This window comes from Saimiri boliviensis, chromosome 17, assembly GCF_048565385.1.
Source record: "Saimiri boliviensis isolate mSaiBol1 chromosome 17, mSaiBol1.pri, whole genome shotgun sequence".
Taxonomy (NCBI): Eukaryota; Metazoa; Chordata; class Mammalia; order Primates; family Cebidae; genus Saimiri; species Saimiri boliviensis.
The window spans coordinates 26,981,752-26,998,507 of NC_133465.1; the positions used below are offsets into that span (position 1 = coordinate 26,981,752).

At 40.4% G+C, this 16,756-nt stretch overlaps 1 protein-coding gene across 1 annotated transcript in view; it reads left to right on the plus strand.

The window, feature by feature from the left end:
• Positions 1-16,756, plus strand: part of MYO1D (myosin ID) — a 363,423-nt gene that overhangs the window by 189,530 nt on the left and 157,137 nt on the right. The window contains exon 17 of the mRNA XM_003933128.4: positions 13,762-13,985. Coding sequence (XP_003933177.2) covers positions 13,762-13,985 — 224 coding nt within the window. The remainder of the gene's footprint in view (positions 1-13,761; positions 13,986-16,756) is intronic.

A 16,756-nucleotide genomic window follows, 5' to 3' on the forward strand; every position in this document is an offset into this window, starting at 1 on the left:
TATGATTGGCCATAATCCAAGCACTTTGGGAGGCTGAGGCAGGTGGATCACCTGAGGTCAGGAGTTTGAAACCAGCCTGATCAACATGGCAAAACCCCATCTCTACTAAAAATACAAAAATTGGCCAGCTACTCAAGAGGCTGAGGCAGGAGAATCGCTTAAACCTGGGAGGTGGAGGTGGCAGTGAGCCGAGATTGCACCACCACATTCCAACCTGGGTGACAGAGCGAGACTCCATCTCAAAAAAAAAGTTATGATTGGGAATTAACTACCTATATGTGAAGAATGTAGTAGATTGGATTGTGTTTGAAACCAAGCTTCCTGTTAATTATTATAGCAAGTCCAAGTTTCTCAGAGAGAAAATTAAATAATAGGCATTATTGCTTTTTTATCTATTAGACTGCTTTAAGCGTGATACCTTTAGGAGATGGCATGATCAATTCTTGGAGCCAGACTGAGCTGAGATACAGTTTTATTATCTACTGTGTTATCCAAAGTACATCACTCTCTTTGAACCTAAACTTTCTCCTTTGTAAAATGCTCAAAACATCTGCCTATTGGAGCTAGTGGAAGACTTAAAATGAGATCACATGTGTTCCCTCATACAGAGCCCAGCACATGACTGCCATTCACTGCCTTCCTTTCCTCCAGTCTGCCAAATACCATAGGTTTGTTGTATAATTTTTGTTTCCTTATGCAGGGCCGGGATTCAGATGTAAAATTTAAGGAGGTACCAAAACTGTGGTCAGGATAGATATTATGTTCATGCAATATTTTTAAAAATATGAAATCAATGCAAAAAAAAAATCTGTGGTGAACAAAAAATTAAAATTTTAAATAGAGATGGGATCCATATTATTGAGCTTTTCCCTTTTGCCTCAGGCTCTAATATGGCCTGACATGGCACTGCCTTTGTGTATAACTCAGCATAGGTTAACATATGAATTAACTTAGCATCCTTTAAACATGTTTCCAGTTTTTAAAATTGGTGTAGACTAATTTACATACTCATGAAATTGCCATCATTTTCAATTTATTATATATACTCACCAATATTCAGAAAGCACAAGTATAACAAACTCCTTAGAACAAAATTTAAATTTTTTAAAAAGGTATAATGATCACTCTTGCTTATATAAAATTGTTAAAAATACATTGTGCAGTTGTTCTTCACCATCCCTTAAAGATAGCTGTTGTTTTATTTTAAGAATTTTAGATTTAGCCGGGCGCAGTGGCTCAAGCCTGTAATCCCAGCACTTTGGGAGGCCGAGGCGGGTGGATCACGAGGTCAAGAGATCAAGACCAACCCGGTCAACATAGTGAAACCCCGTCTCTACTAAAAATACAAAAAATTAGCTGGGCATGGTGGCACATGCCTGTAATCCCAGCTACTCAGGAGGCTGAGGCAGGAGAATTGCCTGAACCCAGGAGGCGGAGGTTGCGGTGAGCCGAGATCGCACCATTGCACTCCAGCCTGGGTAACAAGAGCGAAACTCCGTCTCAAAAAAAAAAAAAAAGAATTTTAGATTTACAGAAAAGTTTCAAGAATAATATAAAGAATTTCTGCATATATACCTTTCACACCAATGCCCCAAATGTTAACATTTTACTATATTTGCTTTATCATATTGACACAGGATTTTTCTTGGACCCTTTGCTGGACTTGTGGCAGGGGCACCCCAGCTACTCAGCCCACCACACTCAGCCCCTGGCAGGAGAGAGCACGTGAGCAAGCAAGTGTGGGCTCTGGCCGGCCATTCTAAGCGCCAACATAGGAGCAAGCTCCATGTGGGGCCCACGGCCAGGCCAGGTATATCATGCCCAGGGGAATGCAGTGATGCCCAGGCAGGGGTGCCCAAGACCCCAAAGTCCCAGAGGGGGTATTACAGTATGCTAATTAGCTCTTTTAGTTCGGCTATCTGCAGCCTGACCAATGGTGGTGTGTTAGCAGCTCAGTCAGCCTTTTGCTCTGCTCTGGCCTGCAGCTCCAGGACAGGCGTGGCTCCGGGGCCAGCTCAGTACCACTGCTGCTTCTCTTATGTGGTGTGGCTGCCCTCCGCTGACACAGGCAGAAGGTCAGTGTTACAGCCTTTCTGAATACCCACGATTTGGGGATCCTAAGCTCTTCTCCTGACCTCATCCAATAAGAATGAGGTCATGCTGACCATTGAAGGGTGGTGAAGGCAGAGAATTTTATTGAAGAACAAAACAGTTCTCAGCAGAAAGGGGACAGGTGAGTCAGATCATCTCTCCAGTATGGCTGAGTCTGGAGCTTTTATAGGCATAGTATAAGGGAGTGTGTGCTAATTGGTTTGTGAGTATGCAAAAATGATTAAAACAAAGGCACCAGTCAAAAGTGGATGTGGTGTAAAAACAGGGAAGGGTAGGTATATATGTAAAATAGGTGAAGGATGGGCCTAAATCAAAGGAAAGCACGCCAGATAGGAAGACAAGTTCTCAATATCGTCCATGGACTTGACTTGTTGCTTGGCCTTCAGATTTTAAACTGGCTTTGGCTTGAAAGTGGGGTTGCACTGGGGACCCACCCATGTCTGCCTAGGATTTCTCTGCCTCCTGCCTATATCAATACTTGTTCTTTAGTGCTCTCTCTCAATCTATATATGTGTATATCTGTGTATACAGACGTATTTGTGTGTACACATACAATTGGTTTTGGAACTATTTGAGAGTAATTTGCAGATGTAATACCCCTTTACTCCTAAATATTTCATTGTATATTTTCTAAATACAAGGGCATTCTCTTCTGTAACCATCATATAATTATCAAAATCAGAAAATTAATGCTGATACAATACTATTTTCTGTAAGTTTACTCAGTTTAAGAAAATGTCTTTCAGCCGGGCACGGTGGCTCATGCCTGTAATCACAGCACTTTGGGAGGCCGAAAAGGGCAGATCGCTTGAGGTCAGGAGTTCAAAACCAGCCTGGCATACGTGGCAAAACCCCATCTCTAAATAAACAAAAAAGTCAGCCAGGCATGGTGGTGCACACCTATAATCCCAGGCTACTCAGGAGGCTGAGGCAGAAGAATCGCTAAAACTGAGGAGATGGAGATTGCAGTGAGCCAAGATCATGCCACTGCAACTCCAGCCTGGACAACAGAGTGAGAGTCCATCTTAAAAAAAGAAAAAAAGAAAATGCCTTTCCTGACAAATGTTTGTGCCTTTTATTAGCTTAGTAAAATGTGTATAAAGTATAAAATACCCCATCTCCCTTTTTGTTTTGACTTTTAACTAAAGTAAGTTTTATATACAATACCTTTTCATAGTGTAGGTTTTCTGGTATAATTACTATTTATCTTATTATTTGAATAATTCTTTTATTTTGTTTCACCTCATTGCTTCCCAAAAGGATAGAACCTGGTTCTTTGGAAATTTTAGAGAAGGAAAAAACTTCCTCTACCTGCTTAGATTCAGTGCCTGGGACCTGCAAATTTAACTCAGAAAAGACAGATTAACTGGAGAATAGGCATACAACTTTTACTGATGTGAGTATTTTATATGCACAGAACTTCACAGAAAACAAGTGAAAAGCCTAAAGAAGTGGTAGACTCAGGGTCTTATATACCATTTTAAAGAAAGGCAATAAAAATGTGACTGACCATGAGGTAGGGGATCTGGGATCGTAGAGCCAATAAATTGTGGGAAAGTGACTAGTAACTGCATGAGAGGAAATAATGGACGATAAAGGTTATTTTAGTAAGACCTATTTATGTAGCTCATCTGGATGTGAACTCCTCCTCTCTGGTGATAAGAGCGTTCTTGTCTTCCTAGTACAAGGAGAGGGTGCTTTTCTCATGAGAAATATATGCTTTAAAGGCAAAGAGGAGAAGGGCAGAGAACTTTTCCTGCATCTACTGTATCTTAGTTGTCTTTAGCTCAAAATAATCCTTACTCCAAAGTGGCATAATTTTGGGTGGCATATCCTGATCCCCTTCAAAATTAGTAGTCTGTGTACAAAGAAATCTATAGTCAACTATGGTTTTTTTTTTCAATTCTAATAAAGTAGATTTATATAGAAATTCTCAGAGCATCTAATATGCTCATACACCGTGAATCTCCACAAAGGAATTGCAATATGCAGCTTTTCCAAACTTACTGAAAAATGGAACCTTTTTTTCAGGGAGCATTCCGAAAGCCCTGTGTTCCAGAATGCACTTTTAAAACTCTGTGAAATCAATGGTAGGGTATACCTTTAGCTGGTCCTTTCAAATATCAATTATTTCAGCAATCTAAGGAATTAGTCAAAATTGAAATCATTTTCAAACACCTGAAGCAAATGTATACTCAGTTTATTCAGACAGGAAACTTCTTGCCATCTATCAGAATGAGGCTGAGGTTGTACCTTAGCTTTGTGGGGTCTGGGAAAAGACCTAGTGTCTAATTCGTCTTTACATAGATTTTAACCAACCTCCTCTTTCAGGGCCACCCCTCATTTCTACCTACAGAGGCACCCAGTCCTTTCCAGTCTAGAATCTTTCTATAAAGATTTATATGTATTATTATAAAAATAATAATCTGTTATTTTTAAGGAGTACTATGTGTTTTGAATCCTAGGTGTTTTTCACAAAAGGTCAAAGCCTGACCTGTACTCTTTACCAGGTGGTAAGCCACCTCGGTACCAGACCAAGGTAGATCTGGGGATGGCAGAGGCTGTTGGAGTCTCTTGAAAAAGCTGAAATATTTTCAGACACCACTTTGGATCTGCTCAGTCGCTCAAACACTTGACCAAAACTCTGTAGTTCTGCATCAAAATGCAGTTTAAAGATAGTCTTGACTTGAGAGATTTTGAAGATGAATTACCAAGTTTTTACCTTCTCTTTTAAGCAAACAAAACCAAACAAAAGAAAGCAGTCACTTTCCTACAGCTCCACAAAGTGTTTACAAGATTGAATCCTGGAAGGTCCATCTCAATTATTTAACCTGTTATCTGGAGTAATTTTATTTTCATTTGTCTGCAAAATAATTGCAATTTGGGTTTCAGTAGTGTTGCTGTTGGGTTGTTCTTCTGATAGTAATTGACCAAAAAGTTCAATTACTTCTTGAAGTTACAGTTATAAGGAGGCTGTCAGATCATGTCATCATCATAGTGAAGAAATCATTCATAGGCAGCAATTGTGTACACTAAAAAATTGCAAGGTTAATGGATCTGGACGAGGCCAAATATATAAAATGGGCATGTCCTAAACAAAGGTTCACAGGTCAAGTAACTCAGCAAGTTAGTCTCCCAGACCAAAGTAAGGCAGCTCAGGGCTGGTCACTTCTAAATTATGTTCCACCAAGCACATACCAATACCACCACCTGCAGTAGTTAAGTTTATCAGGGTCGCTTGTAATGATCAGACTCACGTGTACTTTTTGTATGTGTGTGACTCTTCATTTCAATGATTTTACATTTGTTTATTGACTAAAGATTTTTTTTTTCTTGTGTCTTAGAGTTCCCCTATGTCTTCCAAAATTTTACTAATTTATCTGTAAAACTAAGGAATTTTGTGTCAGGAATTATGCTAAGAGCCTATAAATTCTATTCACTGGATTGTATTTTCTTCTTGGTACATATTAACCTGCTATTCTGGTAAAAACATGAGCACCAGCATTTTAAAAATAGCACATCATGTCTTTATTTATTTTGTTCCTTATAGAGATGGAAAAGGAGTAACTCAGAAAGGTTTTTCTGTCTTTGAGTTTTCCTTTAAAATAGCTCTTAGAAGGGGCCACACCCTTCCTCAGTCAATCATGAAATACCCCAAATTGGATGCAACTGTCATATTCAAATTTGATGCAATGTGTGCATACAAAATTTGGTATATTTACAATTTGTTCAGCGTTCATTCAACCAGAGTTCATTATTTACATAAATAAACTCTCCGCTACCACAACTTTTTAACGACCATAAGGTTGACACCTGCCAAATAATCATATGGGGAACTTAAAGGTAGAAATGGAAGAAAGATCATTCTAAAAAATTGTCCTTAGGCTTGGAGGACCTGAGAAGCTGGGAGCTGAAATATTGAAGGATTCTATTTGTGAAAACCAAGAGAATGTCTAATTCAGAGCACCAGGGGGCTGTGAAGTAGGGATTTGTATTGACAACAACACAGAAGGAGCCGCAACGCCCACAATGACTAGAATTTTAAAAAACAAAACATGAGGAACTAGGAGAAAAAAGGAAAGGTTACCAGTGTTTGATTCTGGGACTAAACGGAAGATACGTAATTGCCCTATGTCTTAATAGAGTGTAACCTAGAATCCTACTTTTTTTGCAAAGTTTATTTTGTACTTAATGACTGTTAGATGTTGCTTTGAAACATCTGACCACTGAAGTATGCAGCAGAAGAAAAAGTGGTGGAATTAAGATGGCATTATGAAACATGTTTAAACATGACAGTTGTGTTTATACTCACTCTCAACATCCCGAAAAAAGCAGAAAAGGGGCTGGTCCGAGTGCAGTGGTGTTTACAGCTAATTGATCACAACCAGTTACAGATTTCTTTGTTCCTTCTCCACTCCCACTGCTTCACTTGACTAGCCTATAAAAAAATAAATAAATAAATAAATAAGTAAAAAGAAAAAAAAAAGAACAGAAAAGGAATAAAAATTGGATAAACCCACAAGGACAAATAGTACCATAGTGGAAACAACAGCAGACGAGAGGTGTCAACATAAGTTTAGAAGTAAGTAAATGAGTGGTTATTCCCCCAGGCAAGTGCCTGCAGAGAACAAGGCAAAGAAGCCAGTTCAACTGACCCTAGGGCTATAGAAAGACTCCAGACTGGAAAGGACTGGGTGCCTCTGTAGGAAAGGATGAGGGGTGGCCCTGAAAGAGGAGGTTGGTTAAAATATGTGTAAAGAGGAATTAGACAGTAGGTCTCTCCCCAGACCTCACAAAGCTAAGGGACAACCTCAGCCTCATTCTGATCGATGGCAAGAAGTTTCCTGTCTGAAGTTTTGAGCTTGGGGACATCAGGCTCAGTGGAGGAGAGGAGTCAGGTACCATATTGAGACCAAGGATATTAAGTGAAAGTGTAGATACTGAGGAGTAAGATTCCCCCCACCACCTACCCCAAGCCCCTTCACTCTGAGGATTCTGGCAGGAAAAGGAAACACTTCATGATCTTGACATTCTGGGGTTCCCCACAGATGGCTAGTCCCAACCTAATCACCCTATAGTGAAGTTTCCCATCCACGAAGCACTTACACAGAGCTTCCAAGCGCTGTTCACCCTGCAGTGTGAGTGGAGGGCCAACAATCCCTATGCACTTGAGGAAGGCCTTGGGCAAGGCCAATACTAAGACAAATAGGAGAATTGGGGATTTAGAGGTAACAGGTGCAATACAAGGAACAGTGCAAAAAATAAAACCGTAAGTCATATACTCGTGGGATGAGATGTTGCACTCATAAAGTAAGCCCAACATACTTTTTAAAGAAATATTACAAGAGCAAGGATGAGCTCTTGAAGATGGAAAACATGATAGCCTAAGTGAAAGATTCAATATCAGGCTTGGAAGATGAAGTAGAATGCATTCATTCATTCAGCAAATATTATCGACTAGTTACTGGATCCTTGACATTGTTCCAGACAGTGGAAATACATCAGTGAGCAAAACAGACAAAGAGTCCCAGCCTAGTAGCCCTTAAATTCTAGTGCAAGCGAGCATAATTAACACCGTAATATGTAGGTTACATGGTATGTTGGAAGGGTTTGAGTGCACGGGTGGGGAAAGAAGAGCAGAGCATGGTAAGGAGAATCAAGAGTGCTGGGAGGCGGGAGTGGAGACAAGTTGAACTTTTAAATAAGAAGGCCAGGGCTGGCCTCCCTTGAGAATGTGACAACAACTGAGCAAAGATGCAGAGGTTGAGGAAGTCAGCCATCTGATTGCTGGGAGCAGATTATTCCAGGCAGAGGGAGCAGCTAGCCCAAAGACCCTGAGATAAGAGGATGCCTGGCCTGCGCCAGGTCCAGCAGGGAGGCCAGTGTGGCAGGAGCAAGCAGGGGAGAGGACAGAAGGAGATGAGGTGGGGAGGAGACAGTGCCAGACCACATGGGGCCATGGAGGCTATGGGAAGGACTTTGGCTTTTCTGCTGAGGGAAAAGGAGAGCCACTGCAGAGTTTGAGCAGAGAAGTGACATGATCTGACTGTGGTCTTAAAAGGATCACTCTGGCTGCTGTGTTGAGAATTGGCACCTAAATTTCCAGGATTTGTACAATGCCATGTCAGCATCCTCTGTTTATACCTCCGTTGTTCCCTCTGAGCAGGACTCTGTTTGCTGCTGCCCTCTTTTCTGAGAAATGGTCCCTCGCTTGCTTCTCTTGTCAGTATGCTCTCTACCCAATACCCTCTGCTGACTTCACCTCACAGGTCCCAGCACGTGTCTTTCGGCTCCCACTCCTCTGGCCTCGTATCCTAAAGCACGTTACATCTGGCTGGTTCTGCTGTTGTGTTAGTATTGTTAGAAGCACGGCCCCTTTGGCCTGCCTTGTTGTTTGTTGAACCTCTTAGGCATATGCAAATAAGTATTAAGCACTTGTTTTTTAATATAACATTTAATTTTCTGCTTTCCGAAGCTCTGTCATCAGGCAGAGTCCTTTGCAGAGGTAAGCTTTGTATGACTCTTGAAAAACTCAACAGTTTAAGCTGCTTTAAACAGAGAGAGAAAACAAGAAAATCTGTCTTATACATTAAATTCCAAACCTGCAGACTCTTGGTGGCAAAACCAACCAACAACCCTTCTGCCACACATACACACAAACTTTTATGGAAGCATATCTGTTTAAACCAAATACACTTAGATTATAAGGAAAAATGCATGAATCATTTTTCCTGTAAAATCATTTTCCTCTGTAGTTTTCAATGCTTATCCTTTGATATTAAAAAAATAGAGCCTAAAGAACTTCTGATAAAGTTGATGATATAACTGCAGGTTCACAAAATTCCCTTCCCACAGAATTGTGTAAGATTAACAAATATCAAATGTAAAAAAATAACAAAGAACATGCCATCAACCCTGAAACCAAGAAAAGATTCCAACTTTGTACCATAAACTTTGAGAAGTGTCATCCAAAAAAAAGAAAACTTGGGCCAAATTGAAAGGAGAGGCAAAAAAAAAAAAAAAAAAGATTCTTCAAAGAGAAGAGTGGAGCATGGAGAAGTACAAGGAGGGAATCCTGAAAAATTTTACTGCTTTTGAAGGTGCTACATTGATTATAAAGGTGTACCAGCAGAAGGGCTTAGAACACCCCATACGTTCATTGGGGACCCTTTCTTTCATCAAGAAGACTTCTTTAACAAGCAAGAAGAGTAGGCAAGGTTTGCCGTCTTTCCTGCCTCTGATATATCGATAACTGGTTGTAAAATGAGGAAATTATCTGCAGGCAATAATTATTACAGCCGAACCAAGGAAAGCTCCACTAGACATGGAAAAGGAACACTTGGGCCCATAACAAGCCGGACGCCTGTGATACAACCCAGATGTGGTGAAGCAAACCTCTGATGCATTTATTTCACAGAATGAAGACCTTGCTGGCAGTTACTTAAAGCCCCTGCATACTCTCCTCTCCTCCTAGGCAACTAAATCACTGGATAAGGAATGATCCAGTCCATATCATAAGTGGAAGAATAAAAAACATCCAGTCCGTATCGTAGGTGGAAGAATAAAGTAATATCAAATCAGGCACTGTTTGGGGGCAAATGACTTACATCTACTAAGCAGTTTTCAGGTGGAGGCAAAATATCTGCACATGCAAAAAAAGGAAGTAGCACAACTCACTAAAGGTAAAAAAGAATAGACTTTCCAATAGTCGTAATAGCCTCTGCTTATTGAGCACTGACTACCCACCAGGCAGTATTTTAAGTGTTGTGTATGTATTAACTCCATTAATCCTCACAACACTACAAGGTAAGCATCACAATTATCCCCATTTTACAGCTAAGAAAACTAAGGCACAGAGGAGTTAAGAAGTTTGCCCAAGTTTACACAGCTCTTAAGAGTGGGACCAGGATTTGAAAACAGGCAGTCTGAGTCCAGAGCTGCTTCTCAGCTACTCTGCTTTTATAACTCAAGAAATAGGCATTTTAGGCAACTGCTAAATCAAGGAAATTTAAGAGAATATAGGCCGGGCGCGGTGGCTCAAGCCTGTAATCCCAGCACTTTGGGAGGCCGAGGCGGGTGGATCACGAGGTCAAGAGATCGAGACTATCCTGGTCAACAAGGTGAAACCCCGTCTCTACTAAAAATACAAAAAATTAGCTGGGCATGGTGGCGCATGCCTGTAGTCCCAGCTACTCAGTAGGCTGAAGCAGGAGAATTGCCTAAACCCAGGAGGCAGAGGTTGCGGTGAGCCGAGATCGCGCCATTGCACTCCAGCCTGGGCAACAAGGGCAAAACTCCTTTTTAAAAAAAAAAAAAAAAAAAAAAAAAAAAGAGAGAATACAAATGTATTGGCCATACACCTTTTCTTGAAAGCTGCTGAGGAAAAGGAAGAAAAGCAAGAAAAAGAAAGATATAAGCTCAGAACTCAGATCCAACATGGAAGAGTAGTTTAAAAAGTCCCAGGATAGGGAACTATTCAGTTGGCTTAAAGAATATAAGGATACAGGGAATATTAAAAAAAAAAAAAAAATTCAGTTAATGTGCTTGACAAGTAGAAAAATTATTGCTGATCATTTGATGGGTCTGTAAGAGCGTTTGGCAGAAATTAGCAATAGGTATCTAGTAAATAAAGCAAATTTTACAAGAAGGCGGTTACTAATGACAGGTAAAAACAAATACACATAATAAAGAAAGAACGTTCATATTCCTTAGCACAACAGGGAACCAAATATATGTGTAATATATAATATGATGCAATATAACATATCCATATCATATGTAAATTATTCAATATATAACAAAGTTAATATATGTAATAATGTCAACATACTTTAACTATCATTGGGAGGATAGAGAAGTAAGAATGATGGGGGGAGAGCTAAATCTCCATTTTGTGTGATTTGGATAGCATGTAAAAGGTCAACCAAGAAATCATAGTATATGTGGTTTTGGGGGTTTTGTTTTGTTTTGTTTTGTTTGAGACAGTGTCTCACTTCCATCACCCAGGCTGGAGTACAGTGGTATGATCTCAGCTTACTGTAGCCTCAACTGCCTGAACTCAGGCAATCCTCCCACCTCAACCTCCTCAGTAGCTGAGACTACAGGTGCACACCACCACACCCAGCTAATTTTTCTGTATTTTTCATAGAGACAGGGTTTTGCCATGTTGCCCAGGCTGGTTTCGAACTCTTGGGCTCAAGTGATCCTCCCACCTCAGCCTTTCAGAGTGCTAGGATTACAGGCGTGAGCCACCGCACCTAGCCATATTATTTATGAAAAATACTGGATGAAGCATCTAAAATAGTTTGTGTGGATAGAGACTGGAGGTAAGGCAGTGGGTTTAGATGGGTGAAGAGAAGAGCCCCTGCCTTGTATTATATGCATGTTTGTGCTATTTGATTTTTTTTTTCAACTATTAAAAACCTAAATAAACCAACATAGCCGGGCGCGGTGGCTCAAGCCTGTAATCCCAGCACTTTGGGAGGCCGAGGCGGGTGGATCACAAGGTCGAGAGATCGAGACCATCCTGGTCAACATGGTGAAACCCCGTCTCTACTAAAAATACAAAAAACTAGCTGGGCATGGTGGCGCGTGCCTGTAATCCCAGCTACTCAGGAGGCTGAGGCAGGAGAATTGCCTGAGCCCAGGAGGCGGAGGTTGCGGTGAGCCGAGATCGCGCCATTGCACTCCAGCCTGGGTAACAAGAGCGAAACTCCGTCTCAAAAAAATAAAAATAAAAATAAATAAATAAACCAACACAGATGAAATTATAAACGTTATCAAGAAAGACCCCCTTTATAAAGTAGGTTTCTTTTAAAAGAAAACTAAAGTACCACTTAAAAAGTACTTACTTATAAACTGTTTTTTTTTCAATTTGCTAAAGAATCTAACCAAAAACATTCTAATAAAAAGCTCTATAAAACACTTCTTGAAAATTAAAGATTGATTTCCTATATAGATGTGGCTCCAGGTGGTCTTAAATTCCTTCCCTTAGAAAAAACAGCAACAAACAGTTGGAAACTTTAAAAATATGTTTTGTCTAAGAAACTAAATCACATACTTTCACCCTATAATTGTATTTTTTTTTTTTTTTTTTTTTTTTGGTTTTTCAAGATACTAAAGAAGGGACCTTTATTTTTGCATTGGGTGGAGGCGTAACAAAGCCATCTGTACAGTGGATTCAGCTACAAGGCGGGGAGCCATTTTGACTAAAAAAGGCTGCTGTACTGACGCCACGTGAGATGAGAAGTCAGTTTTTATTGCCTCATTGTCTTGAAAGATTCTATTTATATGTGAACTCTAGATTACCATCACAAATTGCCCATATGTCATGTTTCCCTTAAATATTATGGTTTTTCTTGACCCATTGGGTCCCTTGATCACCTCCTGCACATAGTGTGCAAACAAATCTATCTTTATCGTGCAACAGGCTGAAAAGGGAGAGCACTGCAAGCACATGGTGTCCATTCAGGAGTCCGAATGAGGACAAACCTAAAACAACTGAGTCAAATGAGGCGTTGGGCAAGTTTTTCTGGGAGGAATTGGTGGATACAGACGGGAATTTTTAAGAAGAAATAAAAGAAACCTGAGGGAATCCGCAGAACCCGTACTGTGGGCTTTGAACTAGAGGTTGAAGATCTTAGCTCTGAAAAGCCAGAGAGAGAAATAATACAATCAACCTAAGAACTGGAACGGTCATTTAAATGGCAGCAGTAAATATACTGGGGTATGATGTTGATATGTATACAGAATTCATCAAAGAAAGTAACTAGGGTTTTTGTCCTCTTGGAGACTGGTAGCAGAAAGGGAAAGAAAGGAGTTTACACTGAAATATTGTGAAAGGAGTAAAGTGATGGTGGAGAGGATATATAGGGGAAGAGCCAGTGATTAATTGGCTCGCACCAAATTTGCTTTTGCTTGAGATTAATCCCACCAAATTTGCTTTTGCTTGAGAAGTTGAGAAATATGGATACCTGGACAAAGGATCCTAAAAGTATATAAGTATCTGATTTTTCCATGCTTGGATGAAATTGGCATTGAGACATTTATATAGTCTCTCATTGATTTCTGGGCACTGAGAAACTTAACAAAGATTCGCATGATATTATTACGTAATCTATTTTACCCTTTCCCCATGAATACATCTAATCCTTGAGCATTTGCATAGTGCCACGGGAGAGGAGGTGCACAGGCTGTGTGTAAATCAGTTTGTAAATCCAAAGTGGCATTATACCAGTGGCCAGCATGTATAATCTATGTAAAGTTTCACAAGACTATAGATGCTTATGGCATGATGTTCTGACTCATCTCGCTTCCCTTCAGCATTCCTAAAATATTTATCCAAAGATATTTGCATTTTTGGCTTTCTTCTTTTCATGACAGTAAAGTTAAAAACAGGAGTCAGCTTCAGGCTCAGCACACACTTCAGTGTGGAATAATGAGCAGCTAGACAGCTGAAACACAATGACTGACGTGACTCCCCACGCCATCTGTTGGTGGCAGGTGGAACTGACATGCTTTGGCTCTGGCCAATTTTGTGCACAATTGCAAGTTGCCTGATTCAGTTTGTAAGTACAGGAGATGCTATAATGTCAAAGCCATCCACAACTCAGCCAGCCAACGTTTCCCTTTTTTTTCTCTATTGTGAAGGTGTGGCGGGGCACCCTGGCCCGCATGCGGTACAAGAGAACCAAGGCAGCTCTGACCATAATCAGGTACTACCGGCGCTACAAAGTGAAGTCATACATCCACGAGGTGGCCAGACGCTTCCACGGCGTCAAGACCATGAGAGACTACGGGAAGCACGTGAAGTGGCCAAGCCCTCCTAAAGTTCTTCGCCGTTTCGAGGAGGCCCTGCAGATGATTTTCAATAGGTAAGAATGCGTTGCTGTGTGCTGCAGCCATTTATGATGGCACAGTTAATCCTGTGCAAAGTCACAAGTCCGAGACCATGATATTGGCTCATCTGTTTGCTATTATGACATTTACCTTTACCTTATGTTTTCAGTTTTGTAGATTTGGCTTTCAAAGAGTATCTGCTTACCCCTCAAAATAAAGGAACTGTCAATTTGTTTTTCCTGTAGCAATTGACAGCAATGTGCCAAAACCCCTGGACACAAGCCATAGTCAAGATAAGCTACTAGCATGCTGTTTCTACTTTCTTTTATTAGCTAAAAATAAAACTACCACACATAACTCAAACTAGAAAATCCATTAATCCTTTCAAAGCAGTGGTTCTCAACTCTGCTTAGAATAGCAAGGAGTTTAGGAAATACACCAACACCCAGGTCCTGCCACCAGAGAGTCCTGTTTAATGGTGCTTGTCGGGGAGCAGGGGGGGCACCCAGGCAGAGGTCCTTTTTTAAAGTTCCCCACGTGATTTTAAAGTGCGGCCAAAGGGGAAAATAATTGTTTTTAGAGCAAGCTATCTTTTACCTAAATTAAAACCCATTTAAAATTTGGTACCTTTCCAACTGGTCTTTATTTTTTTATAACCTGCCGCAGATCTCAGTATGTAGTTATTCCAAGTCCCTTCTTGCTTTCTGAGCTGATTTATTGCCAGTATACACCAGATAGATATATTTAGTTCTATCTTAGATACAGCCATCTAGTCACATAAACTAAGCTACTTCTTCTCAAATATAGTCATTTTATCATGATACGCCATAAAGAACACTTTGAACTAATTAATATGCTGAATGTACAAGAACTAATGTATCATTCCGTGCTAAATCAGGTTTTATCTTCTTTAGATTTTGCTCTCTATATAATTGATGGAAGGTATCAAAAGATAAAGAAAACTGTGTGGAAGAAAACTCTTTTACGTATCTTATTTACTTTTAAAAAATAATTGCTCGTAAGAGGAAAAAAATATAGAATTATTGAAAACAAAAGTACCTCAACCTTCAGTTCTCAGATGCAATTCTGTAAATAATTAGTTTTCAGTCTTGGCAGGCTTTTTACATATAGTCACATATGATTTGGGCATTTTTTTCTCTTTTTTACACAAACAGGATTATATGAATGGTTATATGACTTTACTTAAAAAGATGTCTGGAGACCTGTCCATGGCAATAAAGATCTGTATAAGATTTTTAAGAGCTGTAGAAGATTATTATTGATTGTGATTCAATTGCCCTACAGCCTATACAGTCTTCTTTTTTAGATTTTGAGGTTTTACTTACGGCCTAGAAATGATTGATTTGTACAAAATTCAGTGTACTCATTCAGTGACTACTTATTGAATATCCGCTGTGTTGAGGGCAGTGACCTAGGTTTAAGGGACATGGTGACAAATAAGAAAGATGTGAAAGACAGTCCCAGGCCTTATAGTCAATGGCATTTGAGAATAACAGATCTGCTGTTCTGTATACGCACATGTGCATGCACCTCGCACACACACACACAGTGAGTGAATCTTGCCACTTGTGTCCATCTAGTCCAGGGGTCTGCACACTTTCTCTGAAAGGGCAGGATATTAAGTGTTTTAGGCTTTGTAGGCTACAGATGGTCTCTGTCACATATGCTTCTTTGTTTTGTTTTGGTTTTGTTAAACATGTAAAAATGTAAAAACTATTCTTAGCTTGTCGGCAGTAAAAAAAACAGACCAAATTTGGCACAGGCTATAGTTTGCCAACCCCTGATCTAGTCACTATTGGGAATTTTTTGATCTGTGGAACACAGAGAGAAATGGATTAAAGAATTCAGTGATTGTAGCATTCTTGTGTTTGTTTTTCTGAAATCTCAATGTACATCGAATCACATTTAAGTTCACTCCTGTTTTCCACAGTAATTCTTTGTAATTGAGCCTTCTCCATGCCCAGCTTTGTCCCTCTTTCCTGTCATTGAGGCTGGTGATTTTTATGGCTGCAGCTGTTGTTGGCTACACATATTTAGAGACAGCAGTTTGCTTGATTTGCATGAGAAGCATGGGTGGCTTTCTCCATGGCTGTGTAGGTCAGGTCCTGAATCCCCCAGTGTGCATCTGTAGCCTCTGGAGTCAGTCAGGGACAGATCTTGTCCTGAGCCACTGTGGGCAGTGAAGAAGGGACAGGATGACCAGGTTTGTAGACTGGAAGCAGACCAGTAGACAGAGCAAAGATGTCTCCCCACCGGTCATGAAATTTGGAGATCAAAGGCTGATTTGGGAAGTTGCTTAGGAAGCTACTATTAAAAGACCCACCTGTCACAGTGTACTTGACTTTGACCACCAACTGTTCCAGGCCTGTCACTCTTCTAGTCTCTTCTGGAATGATCTTAGGACAGTCTGTCTTGTTGGAGTATTGGTTGGCCATAGGAAGTAGAGAAGAAGATTCCACTGTTCTGTTGAGCCATTACTTCTTCACAGTGTTGCTTTGGCAACCTACTGTCTGTGACTCACATGTGGCCTGCCTCACTGTGGCCAGCCATTCCATGTCTAGGGAACAGGAACAGCTCTCACCTTAAAATCCTTCACCTCCTGCCCCTGCTACCAGTCCCTGTCACTTCAGGCTTAAGGATTTTCATCTGTGCCTGAGGGGCCCTCCTTCCACTGAGTAGAGTGTTCTGCCCTGAGCCACTTCCCCGTCAGCCGATCCCATCTGCTTTGTATCTTCCAGAAAATCGTTATGCTTTCTACTTTATTGACATCATTCCCATTTTCTAG